The 13716-nt window shown below is 41.4% G+C and overlaps 2 protein-coding genes across 2 annotated transcripts; both read right to left on the bottom strand.

Annotated features, from left to right (window-relative positions):
- Positions 1–1159: 1159 nt before the first annotated feature.
- LOC148413664 (heterogeneous nuclear ribonucleoprotein A0-like) lies at positions 1160–2839 on the bottom strand. The gene has a single exon (XM_088431108.1). It carries the CDS (start codon positions 2759–2761, stop codon positions 1862–1864), a length of 900 nt encoding a protein of 299 aa, XP_088287234.1. The 5' UTR covers positions 2762–2839; the 3' UTR covers positions 1160–1861.
- Positions 2840–3567: 728 nt separating this feature from the next.
- maea (macrophage erythroblast attacher, E3 ubiquitin ligase) lies at positions 3568–11769 on the bottom strand. Its single transcript, XM_088431107.1, has 9 exons — positions 11680–11769; positions 8213–8395; positions 7685–7888; positions 7489–7611; positions 6742–6818; positions 6570–6678; positions 6361–6494; positions 5644–5839; positions 3568–5086 (listed from the first exon to the last, which is right to left on the bottom strand). Exons 1-9 carry the CDS (start codon positions 11761–11763, stop codon positions 4991–4993), a joined length of 1206 nt encoding a protein of 401 aa, XP_088287233.1. The 5' UTR covers positions 11764–11769; the 3' UTR covers positions 3568–4990.
- Between the last annotated feature and the right edge of the window lie 1947 nt (positions 11770–13716).

Below are 13716 nucleotides of genomic sequence, written 5' to 3'. Positions count from 1 at the left end.
AGCGTAATCTGTAACACAAACAGTGACACAAATGACATGATTAAAGGCTTTCACCGAAAGAGATTACATCAAAATGATGCTTATTCACTTCCCATTTGAATCCAGATTGTTAAATTTCAGTCTACATTCATAAGAGTAGGGGGAATTTTTTTTCAAAAAGCATAAACTCACATTATGTTTGATGAAACCTTAGAATCGGTGTTAATAAAAAAACGTTTTTTTTAAAATAAATCTAAATAAATTACATCAAAATGAAGCTTATTCACTTTCCATTTGAATCCTGAAGTCTTTTTTTTTTTTTTTAAATAAATCTGCTTTGACCTTAATAAGTGTAATGCACCATTAAGTATCCTGGGCGGGAAAACAGACTTCACCTGTGAAGAAAGTACCAAGCACCAACTGGCCCGTCCCTTTACCGGCACATTCAGGGCGCCCGGCTCCTTTGTCCAGGTTCCCATTGCAACCTGAAGGGGAAAGAAAAAATAATACGAGTAAGATTGCGTGCAAATCGACATTGTGTCAGGAGACACCAGCACGCCACCACTTTGTTGCCATATTTAATTTTAAATGGTGGACAACATTCGGATCCCCTCCCCCCCAGTAATTTAGAACCTAATTTAATCACCCACCCGCCCACAATGGCTTTTTACATAGGTTTTAGCTAGGATTAAAGATAATATATGCTTCCATACATGGTTGACCAACACATAAATAAGACAGGTTGATTTTACATACCTAGTTGGCTGGATGTGGATATCCTAAAGAGATATTTCAGACTCCTATCACAACCGACCCCAGGTAATCAACAGGGTCCTGACGTAGCCTACAAACAAACTGCTACGGCTATTTTGGCTGGGATAGCCTACTGGAATACGTGTAAGAACACCTAAATGTAGGGATAATCAACAGGAATGAGCAAAAAGATAATAATGTCCACATAAGAGATGGTATAGATTCATAAAATGTGAGGTAGTTCATAAATCACACGGAACAAATAACATGGTCAAACCCTACATAGCCTACATGCATCGGCTTTGGGCAGACTTGTATATATATTTTTTTTTATACACCCACCTGACTTTAAAACTGGGAAAAGAGGCCCCGTGTAACTACAAAGCTGACCTGTGGATAAACTTGAGCAAAAAGTAAAACTAAGCTATGTGGTGTAACCTTTTATTTAAGAATGAGCATACAGAATGTGTCTTCAAACAGTAATGAATGGTTCTCAAGAACATGAAAGTACACAGCATACATTTGGGATAGCTCTACAGACTGAACGGGGGGAAAATTACAAATTGACGCTTACTAGCCAAGACTGCTAAAATGAAAGCGTAGTCTGTTTTTGGGGCACAAGGAGGTGGGGAACAAAAAGGGTGCCACTCCCGCCATCTTTACTTGGGGCAGACGTGAGAGAAAGTCACAAAATAGCCTCGTGACAACAGCTACGAAATAAACTAACAGCTCAGAATTTCCTCACGCCAACACGCTAGAAACAAAAAGGCCATCTAAAATATTAAAATAAACATAAAAAACAAGCCCACATTCATTTTTTTTAAACAATGGGTGAACGCAAAGGGGTCTAGCGATTTAAACCTAAGCTTACACGCGTCGGGAAATGATACAGGTTTTGAATCCGTAGTTCTTTGCTAATTGTTAAGTGTCCTAGTTTGTTTTAATTTGGATCTTTTTTAGGAAGTGACCTTCCTACCTGTTTGGGGGCTTTGAGGTCTTCATTTTGTTTGTGGGGGGTCGACCCCCATTACTGAGTTTTGACTTTTGACGTCCAAATCCGGGCTGGAGGTATCATCGGGATGCTTGGAGGGCGATGTTCGGTTAGGTGGAGGGAGTTTTCCTCTCAGGTCTAGTAGCCGCCGTAGCCCCCCCTGGGGTAACCGCCACCACCGCCGCCTCCCCGCGTGTAGGGAGACGGGTTCCGCTGGCCGCCGAAGGGTCCTTTCATAGGACCGTAGCCGGAGGAATGTTGGCCGTAGCTGCCGCCGAAGTCGCTGTAGCCGTTGCCACCACCGTAGCCGCCACCCTGATCGCCGTATCCACCCCCATAATGTCCGCCGTAGCCCCCGTAGCCTCCACCGCCATTGTAGCCACCGCCGCCATTTCCGTAGCTGTAGTTTCCGCCATAGTCGCGGCTGCCGTAGCCATTTTGACTCCCCCTCATGCCTCGGCCGGGCCTTCCTCTCGGGGACATTCCGCTCCTGTTCGCAGCTTGCATCTCCTGTTTAGTGAGGGCCTTCTTCACTTCCACTTTGTGTCCGTTGATGGTGTGAAACTTAATCACAACGGCCTTGTCTGCGGCGTCGTGATCGGTGAAGTACACGAAGCCGAAGCCTCTCTTCTTCTTCGTCTCCTTCTCGGAGATAACTTCGGATTTCTCAATTTGGCCATACTGGGAGAAATACTCACTGAGATGATCTTCTTCGATATCGTCTTTCAAACCGCCCACAAATATTTTCTTCACCTTGGCGAGGGCCTCGGGTTTGTTGGCGTCCTCTCGCGACATGGCCCGCTTCACCTCGACCGTGTTGCCGTCGACTGTGTGCGGCCTAGCGCTCATGGCGGCGTCGGCCTCCTCGGGCGTCGAGTATGTGACGAAGCCGAAGCAACGGGAGCGCTGGAGCTGCTTGTTGACCACCACCACGCAGTCGGTGAGCGAGCCGTACTGCTCGAAGTGCTTACGGAGGCCATCATCGTCGGTGTCTACGTTGAGGCCGCCGACAAAGAGTTTACAAAGCTGGTCGGCCATTTTTGAAATCGCGCTAGCTGCTAAATACCTAACACTTTTTACCACTGTGCGGTAAAATCTCAAAATGGTGGCGAGTGGAAGCGACGCAGTTGTATTTATACTCGTTCTGAGGTGACGTCACAACCCCTTCGCGCTTTAGGGGTACCGCCCATTTCTGTTGATGTCCATTTATCAAGACTACGCGTCGTTTAAATGTTGAAAGCTAATTCGATTAATAACTTTTATGACGACTAAACATCAATCGAAAACGCACCCGTGTTCATTTTGATATGCTTAACATAGCTTGACTTGGTCTATAAACGCTTAAATGACTTTTATCTCTTCATTGAAATACTAATTCGACACTTTAATGCTTGGAATATTTACAGTGTTTGTGGAATATGAAATAAAGGTTAAAACTCAGCTTTCCAAACTGTAAATAAAAAGTAACCTGCGACTATTTACCAGAGCAATTGTGATGTCATATTCAGTCAACAAATAGTAGTCAAATGGCCACTCCCCAAATCAGATAAAACTAACCCTTTCCGCAACACTACTTTGAAACGCAAAACTCAGTTTGAAATTTTACGTCACAATAAAGCTCGTAGGCTTGGAATCCTATATTGAAACATCATCCGTGTTGAAACAAATTTACATCCGTCATAGAAGTGTACGTACTAATGTTCAACAGGTGTTAGAATGATGAGTCCTTGGAATAAAATTTTCTCTGAACCCTAAATATACGAGTAGCCCTGGTCTGGACAACAATGTAAATGTTCTAAAAAGGCTGTAAAACATCCTCAAAGTAGTTTGAATACAGTGTAAAGTTCAATTCAACTGATTTTATTTGCATGGGTTTGAGGTTCCGGCTGCATTAGCATCTCTATGGCATGCGTTGTCATGCCCCGAACCAAAGTTTCAGGTTGGAGACACAGCAGACGTCATTTCCATAAAAACAAGCAAGTGATGATCATGCCACACCCTCAAATCATCAGAGACAAAAAGATGCCAATTCCAAAAAAAAGGCTAGATAAAATATTTGAGGCATATTGATGACAAAATACCCATTTTCAGCTAGATCTAAGAACAGAAACACAGACAATGGCCCAGTCTTGAAACGGGCTCAAAGCAGCAACTCCTGATTTGTCACAGTCCTTCAGTCAGAAGACTAAGTCTGGTGTACTTCTATGTGGTGGCGACTAAAAAAAAAAAATATTTTATTTCATGCAAAATTTTGTGCTTAGTGGTTTACCAATATCGATCTAAATGTGGGGGAAAATGTCAGATTCCTGGTTCTGTACAGCCAAATCCTTTATCGTTCAACAACAACACACGGTGAATGGAGAAAAAAATATTCATCTAAACAATCATTTGTATCAGTTTGGGTCAGTAGTCTTTGTTCAAGATTTTGGGACCCTTGTATGCTCCTCGGTGCAGTTAGTCCCATGACTTTGTTGTGGAAGAATAAGCCCATCAAAATACCTCGCATGTTAACGACAGTTAACGACAGCAGCTTTTGTCAGCCTGTGTCTTTACAATTCACTCCCCACTTCAATTTGGAAAATAATCATGCCCAAATCAAAACTTCAATAGCTACTCATTTTGATTTCCACAGATGTGTGTATTGATTTACTGTTTCTCAGTGCTTGAATTGTAAAAGACATTAGGGACCTCCTGCACTTTTGTCCACTATCATCTAACGCTTATCAAGTTAAGCCGGATGATGAAAATGAAGTAAAAACCTAACCTAAGGCCAAAAAACAAAAAAGGAAGACCAGCCTCATCGTCAAAGACACTTGTCATGTTAGTATGCAACAATAGAAAATAAATGAGTGCTTCGGTGAGTATGGAAAGGAGTTGAACCATTGGCAAAAAACAAACTTGTTTTATCATCATCTCCCCCCATCAATGATGAGTCATCAGGAGCTATGAACAATACCTATCTACTATTTACATCTGTAATGCAGTCCTGGTGTGGCTTTTAAAAGAGGTGGTGGGGTTGAGAGGCAACAATGTAACCACGTAAAATCATCCACCCAGCAATAAAACATACATTGCTACCTGGCGAACGTTTGTCAATCTAATCTCTGGACACCAGTCGTGAAGGAAGCATCCTGGTGGCTGCGTCATCAAATGACCAAAGGAGTGAATGCAAGGGAGGTCTTAGGGCCACGAATGGGATTGTAAGTGTTGTGATGGAGGAAAGGGGATCTTCTGGCATTTTTCCTGTGTTGTCATTACGGCGCATGATCACATGATGTAGACCTTCTCAGCCTGAGAGAAGCTGAAGACTTCTTTGGTTCTGGGGCAAACTACTTTGTCGTCTTGACGGATGGACAGCAGGGACTGACAGAAAAAGACAAAGGAAATTTATAAAAAGTTTCATTTCAAAATTCTGAAATGAGCATTCTAATAATTTTTAAAACATAAGTGGATGCACATATACGTGACCTAAGGTCATCAAAATTGCTTACAATCGATCGTACTTAAAGTAGCGCTTTTTTTTCTACAAGGAGATATGAAACAGCTCACAACATTCATAAAATCAGAATTATTGGCATCTAAATGTTCTTAATCATTCTAATATTTTCAAGTTGTGGCGTGAATATTTGAACATGCATTTCGATGACTGTACATTTTTTACGCTTGATGTACTATATTTAAATATTGTACCTCTAATTCTTATTCCAAAATTACTTTGCACCAGTTAGGGGGTACTCAAAAAAATCATTCACAGGAGAATTAGGAGGAAAAAAGGGGTGAAAACTACTGCTCTAATGTACCCATCATAACTGATGTAGGATCTTTTATACCATATTTACATTATATCTGTTGCACCAAGTATTTCTAATGTAGCATTTTGACCACATAATTGTCAACATGTTGTGTGTGTACACACTCACATTGTATCCATACACATATCCGTTAGGCAGCATCATGGGGGGGTTGTTCTCGTTCATGACCTCACCGGAGATCTTGCACACAAGTCTGGAATTGGCACAGTGAGCCATGGGCAGAGGCTGTGCCAGCTTGTTTAAAGATTTGCTGCACACAGGACAGTCGGGGTTTTTGGAGGTGCCATCCTCCTTGTAACACTGACTGGAAGGAATGGTTAAGGTTCACACTTCTTTACAGTAGGTGCAACTTAAATTGTCTGGGGAAGCATGATTTTACCACACCAATAATGCACAAAAAAACAGAACTAACAAGTGTAAATTTTAAAGATATGCAGTAAGTGAGATACACACACCAGGAATCCTATAAAGACACCGTTTTGCATTTTAGTGTCAGTAAAACACCTGTTTTTGGCTCCTTCATTCACTCTCTGTCCACTTGGTGTCAGTGCTACATTCTACTGCATTTTATCCGATTTGAGTTTGAGTTCTCATGAGTGACGTAGGTGTCAGCAAATTGGGTTGTATAATTGGTTCGCAGTGTAAAGCAGTCTTCATGTTTTAAAACCATTTGCTCAATAAAGAAATTGGAAGTGCACCAGAGTCTGGAACCATCCTTGACCTCAACCAAACCACACACTTCACAAAAAACTAAACAAAAAAACAACAACCGAAAACAGACTAAAACCTACATGCTTTCAGCGTAGTTGAGCAGCGGAAGGATACGGCGTCTTGATAGCTGACAGACCAGCCTGCAGGGTGATTGTGAACACAGAATTGTTGCCTAGCTGGTGCAGTCGGTAATTGTCGTACCGGAACTGCTGGATCAGCATCTTCCAGCGGGCCGGATCTAACAGATCCTGTGAGCGCCACAAGGTTCTCACGTGAACTTGGACCGATTTGCATGGCTCATCTGTCCATCGTGTGAGTGGTACCTTATACGGGGAGATGTGTGTATCTGAAGGAAAGGCCAACATGCCCATCACCTGCCGCACTTCGTCCAACTGTCCCCCCTCGGCTTGACTGAAGTGTTTCCTCGCATGTCTGAAAGGTAATTTATGTGGTGTTAATAAAAGTGACTTACACTTGATCGGACAATTATTGTACCTGACAGCATCCATTCGTTTGTTTTGTCGGATGAGCTCGATGAACTCCTGAATTCTCAGACTGAACTCCAGGCAACTCTGCACAATCAAGGGAAATCAAATCATTGCTGTGGAAATATGACATTAGTGACCCCTGGTGGTGAATTAGAGTACATGTAGTGCAGGGGTGCTCAATGCGTCGCTTGCACTCTACCGGCCGAGAACCTAACTATTTTGATCTCGGTACACGTTAAAAATATAATTTGTCACGGCCCACATGGCTAGTAAAAAGTGAAAAAGAATAGGTGCCACTACAACTAATGTATTTGTTTGCATACTGCAGAGCTTTTCTAAATGCACAAGGGTTTTATTTATGACTAAAATAAAGACAATTTCTTTAGAAGCACCTTTTTTGTGTGTGGCTCTCCAAAAAAAAATTGTATATTTATAAATATATTTCTAATATTTTCCTACCCTAAAATGAAAACGCAAAACCAACCTTAAAACCTTATTATGAAATACTAACCTTTGCTCATAATTGTAGCACATCTTTGAAACTCCAACCATGGCATTAAACCAGATCTTAAAGGGACACTGTGTAAGATTTTTCATTATGGACAGCAGGACGTGCTGCATTTACCATTGTCCGTAGCTATAAAAGACATGTCTTTTAGCTGAGGCTAACACGAATCTCATTGAGTTATGTGTTACATGACATAATTGTAGCATGAACAGTATGATTGTCCGACAGTAAGATAGTCCCAATTACCTTCATCTTGCGCAGGCGGGACTTGTTGTCATGGCACCAGGCTAAACAGGTGGCTGTCTCTTGCCTCTCCAGGGATTCTTCTACTTCTTTTGCTGTGAGGAACATCTCAATGTTAACCAGATCCTGAAAAAATGAAACAAAGATTTGATTATATACAGATGACTGGCAGGGAGCGTGTCAAAACAAAATGGCTGACCTCTATGCCGCTCTGTCGCGCCAGCTTGACGGCCGTGTTGTAGTAACCGCAGCGCAGCAGGTGCTCCACCATCATGCGGTCCATGCGCTTCTTCTTCCACAGATTGACAGAAGCTGGCTGGTCACTACTATGCTCCTTCAGATGCTCGATGCGCCGCTTGCACAACTTAGCGCTCTCGTCCTCCGCCTGAATGGACTCTGCGGCCTAACAATGAAAACAAATTAAGCAGGCATATCCAGAGGTGGGAAAGGACTACTTTTAAGTATTATTTGGTACAAAGGTAACTTGATTTACGAGCAGCTGTAATCTGTAATCAGGGCTGCACGATGATGGCCAAAATAATAATCATGATTATTTTGGTCAATATTGAAATCACGATTCTTCATCATGTTTGGTCAAACATGTCTATTTATTGCCTTTTTTTATTTATTTATTGCAACACAGCTAACTTACTTGCTGAATGCAAACCAATAAAAAAAAAAAGCCTACTTAGAACCAAGCACATGGAGCTTGTGTCCCTGACCTAACCTTTCGTTTCAGCGCGCTGAGCTTCTCCACCACGCCATCTAGCAGGGACACCACAGAGTCCACCACCGGGAAGCTGCTGAGCGTTTTCTCCAGCTCGGCTACCACCATGGTCACGTGACTTGTCTCCCTGTCTATGTTTTTCTGGGCCGCACGAAAGCGCTTGTTCAAAGTCTCGTAGGGGACCTGAGGAATGACAAATAGAAAAAATGTGAGCAAGTGGAAGCAGGCCATGAAGAAAAAACAAAATGGATGTCAACGATGGAACCACCTCCAAGTGGAACACTATAATGATCACATATATGGTGCTTATTTTTCTCAACCTGCTCCTTGAGAATACAGCCAAATTGTAATCATTCAATGGCATGGATGAGATGACTGAAACAAATTAAAAAGCTCAATTTGTGCATAAATGTGCACCAACATACACACAAAGTATCCTTCGAAGAAATGACATTGAAGAAATATCTCGGGCATTGAATAAGTGGAAAACATTTCAAAGAAAGTGATAAGTGATATTGCTTTGGACTAACTGTATGCAAATCTGCTTTTAAAACATCTCGAAATGGACACAACACATTTTTTTTCTCCACCTACTAACAAGTGTGAAAAGCAAAACATGTTGTATCATTTAGAATTTCATGGAATGTTCCTTCCCGTTTGCGTCTGGAACTACTATAAGACAATGTAAAGCAGCCATATCATTTGGGGAATGAGGATTTAACAAAAAGGATAACCCAAAGAATAAGAGTTCTCAGGAAAATATTTTAGCAAGGTTACTAGCCAAAATTAGAATCTTAGTCCAACATTACATTTTCCGTTTTAGCAAAACTATATAGCCAAAATATCACTCACTGTAACACACACCTCCACCAAGGTTAATCAAAGTGGGAATGACACAATGATTAAAAAAAAATCTATTCCTACAATCTTCACCTAAGATGCACACTGTGCTACCAATATTAAAGGAAAAATCATTTAAAAAAAAAGCTGCGTATATAGCCTTATTTTGGAAATGTTTGTTTAAATATAATTAAATATATTAAAATCTGATTTAAATTAGCCCTTGCTTGTTTATTGTGTACACTCTTTCATTTTTTTTAATAATTGGCCAATAAATATGACTGATCTTTTTATTTCCACATTTTCAGTGTTCTTGTTAAGTATAATGTCCATTCCTTGACAAATAAAAAGGCACCAAATCCTTCAAAATCACCCACATCCCCAACATACCCCTAAACCAGTCTGTAAATTAAATTGCCCTGAATGAAACCAATCCCAGGCGCAAAATGTTGGGACCCTAGATCTAATACAGTAAACCTTTACTACAGACAATTTATGTCAGCTTTTTGCAATCTTTCTTGAGCAAAAATACATTTTCCATTGAAAAAAATCTCATGGCACACCACCAAGCAAAAACGCTACCAAGAGCAGATGAACAAGTTAATGATGCACCTTGTACAATGCAATCAAGTGGAAGGTCATTTACTTGTTCTGTTTGTCACTACTTGTCACTGGTCGATAGCTGTACAAACATTAACAGATCAGAACCTATCACTGTACACAAGGGACTTAGCAAATGAAAGCAACTGACACACACATACAAAAATGTTTGTAATGGCATTTTGATGCCACAACATGGTAGCAAAAAACAACAGAAGGCACTACTAAATGAACCCCATCTCATCACTTCAATATAATTAGCAGCAAGATGACACCATATCAGCATTTTTATATTGAATGTACATTTAGCCTGAGCACAAAGTTCGTTTCAAGTTGAGGTTTTCAGTAAACAACAGAGGAAAGGCGCTCTACCCCGCAAAATACGGACCATAATTATGCAGATAAAAATGTCACCCATTCACATTTTTATGCTTGGCAAAGGTCAGTCTGGCTGCACCCAACACATATTTTTAGGATTGTTTCTATTCATTATTACAATGAATAATCAATCCCAAAAAGTATTTTAAGGTCACATTATGAAACAACACAAATGCAAAATGTGCATTTGAGGAACATGTATTATTTTTGTCCACATGGCATCCTCATGCACTACACAATAATTACTTGTGACTTTGAATGTGTATGATCGTCACTCACTAGTGACTTGAGAACCAGCAAGTGTACAGTTGGCTGCTGTGAGCGGGTTAGAGGCCGTCTGTTCACTGACTAGCCATTTGTGTACCTGAATTTAGAGCTATATAAAGGACCTAGGCTGCGAGGGTGAGTGTCATTTCGGCCAGCCTTAAGCTTGTAAAATAGGGAGAAAGGGGCTTGCAGTAGGCCCTTACAAAGCTTTTGGAGTGGGCAGAAATGACCAGTTGACTTTTGCAGCACGGTTCGGCCCCTATCCTATTCCACATGCTTTAATCCAGCGAATGAGCTAGGAACACTGCATCAGCATTAATTCATCTAATGTCTTCATACATGAATCGACCTGTTAAGACACTTGACTTCATTTAATGTATTCATACATGAATCAGCATGATGAGAGGCAGACTGTAACAATGCCACAAATAATAACTACTCCGGGCGAGCTGTATCAATACAGATTAGCAGCTGTGACGACATTTTTTTTTTCCTGCAACACGCCTGAATATGTGGACCCACATGCCTTCCCATTTGCTGCCACTTCTCGACTTAAAATGGATCCCATCATCGCCATCCCCTCCTGACTGCAGCATCGACATTGTGCACCCACCCAATCCTTCAACATAGCACATACAAAGGCTGATTGAACATGTGATACCTGAGGTTGTTCATGAATTGCTACTCACGAGAGATCCAGACGTGTGCGCGGAGGATGGGAGGAGGAAGATGATGATGGGGGAGGTAATCCGGGTTTGATGTCGCAGCGAGAGAGAAGAAGAGCGGCTGCTTTCATTTCCTCTCACTGGCCATTTTGGGGGGATAATTCGCGGAGGACGGGGCTCCCACTAGCCCCCCTAAACCGAAGCTCTATTTGCCACACTAGCCCCCCCTAACCCGACCAACACCGGTGATCTCAACAGATCTCCTTTTCAGACGGCTCGGATTAGTACGCCTTGAACAAGCTTGAACTTCGAACCCAATCTTAGAAATGGTTCGACCGCGTTGTGGTTCGACTTCCAGCTTGACTGTCAACACGTTACAGGGTGACGCCATTTTACGACAAGTAACACATTCCACCCCGTCGTCCATGTTGAATAAAGGGGGACGCCATGTTACACTGACATGACATTTTAAAGTCTTTATTGTACAATTTAGTGAACACTGAGTGCACACAAGCCTGTCATGCGATATATCGACATCTGTTATGTGGAGGAAAGACGAGCACTTGAAAGCTGGGCAAAGCTATCTGGGCTAACGTTGATAACCCGTCAAGATGGGTGTCAAATTCCCCAGGAATCAAGCGTCTCTCTCCACCCCCGCGGCCACGTCGTGATAGGCGCCGGGTGGTCGCTCGCCGTCACCCGGCGTCGGTTGTTTACCTTGAGCGTGGGGTATTCTTGGACTTTAAGAGCCATGGAGAGTTGAGACGCTGTCTCCTGCACCGCCATCTTGGTTTTGTGCATGGGGCTTTTAACTGATGAGGGCTTGTTTGTGTTTTTTTCTCTTGTTTTTTTCTAACGCGTCAGCATGGTCTCGTTTACTCGCTACCGCCGTCTAGAGGAATGGTGGCAGCACTAACACCGGAGCGCCAGCATTACCTGTACATACAATACACTACTGTAGTTCTTTTTAGACTTAAATTCAAATTATCTTTCAGTAATGGAGTGTATAACCAAGTATTAATACATAAAAATATCGTTCCATTTTAAAATAGGTCTGCATCCGGAAGTTTCAAAGTTTACCACCCATTTTTTTTGCAACTTTTGTGAACCTTGACTTGAAAACTTTATTGAAAACAATAATTTTGCCCCAAAACGCTTACTCTGACTTGACAACTTACTTTGAAATATGTATCTTGACCTTGACTTAGAAACCTACTTTTGAAACACAAACCTTGGCGTGAAACCTTAATCAAGGAGTCAAAACTTGCTTAAAAACACTGCATTAAAAAGCATACCCCTTGATTTTAAATCTTATTTTTAAAAAAACCCAATCCTGACGTTAAAACCTACCTTGAACTATAATCCAGATTTAAAACCCTCCTTAGAAACCCCAAATGTGCCTTCAAACCATACATTAAATCCCTAGACCTGGCGAGAAATCCTTCTTTGAAACCCCAAAACTGAAGTACAAATCTTGTACAAAACCTTAACGCTGACTTGAACTCATTTTGAAATTTTAACCCTGCAACCTAACACTGCCTTGAAACCCTAATCCTGATGGAAACCTCATTTTGAAACCCCAACCCTGATTTGAAGCCATCTACTGTACTTTGAAGCCCTGAAATGTACTCAAAACCTTACTTTGAGACCTCAACTTAGCAAGAGGAACTTGTAATAGCTTTCTCAGTATGACGCTGTATTACATTTCTACATGAGCATATTTAACATGTCATTAGTCCGTGTCTGTGTTTAAATGTGTGTGTGCATGTGTGTTAAATGTGGATGTGCATGCCTTTGTGTGTGTGCGTGTGTTTGTGTGCAATACAGTGCAGCCATGCATGCCTGTAATTAGGCTTTAAGTGTTCCTGTCAGCTGTTTTCCTCAGCACCACTTACGAGGCGGAGGGTCTTCAAGATGGGGAACCATAAAAGAGACAAAGGGGGAGGTGCCTAATCGTCTGCAGGTGAGGATGACTGCAGTGGATGCAAACACACACACACCATTCAGTATGAATGATGCGGTGTGTATATAAATCAATATGACGCATCCACTTTGGTCTATTCTGTTTTTCCTCCATGTGTTGTGCAGCAATTTTAGCCTCTGCATAACCAGCCCCTTTCAGATTGCTTGTAAAAGCAAAAAAAAAAAAAAAGGGGGGGGGGGTGTTTTTTTTGTTTTGACTTTAATGCTAATATGTTTTCACAGACATAAAAAAAAACTATCTCTTGAGAGTCTTCAAAGAATTGAGCAAGAAACCTTCATGCTTTAAGATCAAATGCAGTCTGGTCAACCGACAAAACAAGCGCGCACTTAGTATGACCTGGATATTAACCACTTTATGAAATCATAGTTTTTATTTTATATTTATACATTATAGAGACGTTTTTCTGTCTTGGGCGGTTTTACGACATTGCCATTCATTTAGTGAAATAAATTCATGGAACAAATTAAGCTAGTAATAGAATACTGCTACTTTAAAGACAGCAATTTCTTACCTTTCTTTTTGTAAACGTTATATTAATATTTTTTTACGGACCTCCAGGTTATGGCTCGCAGAGCCAATTTTGAGAATACTGGATTACGATGCCATTTTTAAAAAACGTGTTTTAATGGATTCAATACGACTGAATGTTTGCCTGAAAGTGTTGCGGACAAGACAAGCGGGTTACTTGCATTAGGTTTCAATCGGAACAAGTTGGTCTTCCCTAACAACTGCTTTGCATTGCGCAACTTGTATTTTTTTTCAGCTTCGGG

Source organism: Hippichthys cyanospilos, chromosome 13, assembly GCF_059441005.1.
Source record: "Hippichthys cyanospilos isolate Australia breed blue-spotted pipefish chromosome 13, RoL_Hcya_1.0, whole genome shotgun sequence".
Classification (NCBI taxonomy): domain Eukaryota; kingdom Metazoa; phylum Chordata; class Actinopteri; order Syngnathiformes; family Syngnathidae; genus Hippichthys; species Hippichthys cyanospilos.
Note: the sequence above shows the minus strand (reverse complement) of the source record. Positions and strands in the feature narration are given on the sequence as shown.

Bases quoted from the DNA above. Each gene is read 5' to 3' on its own strand.
- maea (XM_088431107.1), bottom strand. From the start codon at position 11,763: ATGCACAAAACCAAGATGGCGGTGCAGGAGACAGCGTCTCAACTCTCC. The intron at 5,840-6,360 runs GTATCCTTCCGC...CATTCCTTCCAG, and splicing joins CTGTCAGCTATCAAGACGCC to TCAGTGTTACAAGGAGGATG. The intron at 5,087-5,643 runs GTGAGTGTGTAC...TTTTTCTGTCAG, and splicing joins GATATGTGTATGGATACAAT to TCCCTGCTGTCCATCCGTCA.
- LOC148413664 (XM_088431108.1), bottom strand. From the start codon at position 2,761: ATGGCCGACCAGCTTTGTAAACTCTTTGTCGGCGGCCTCAACGTAGAC.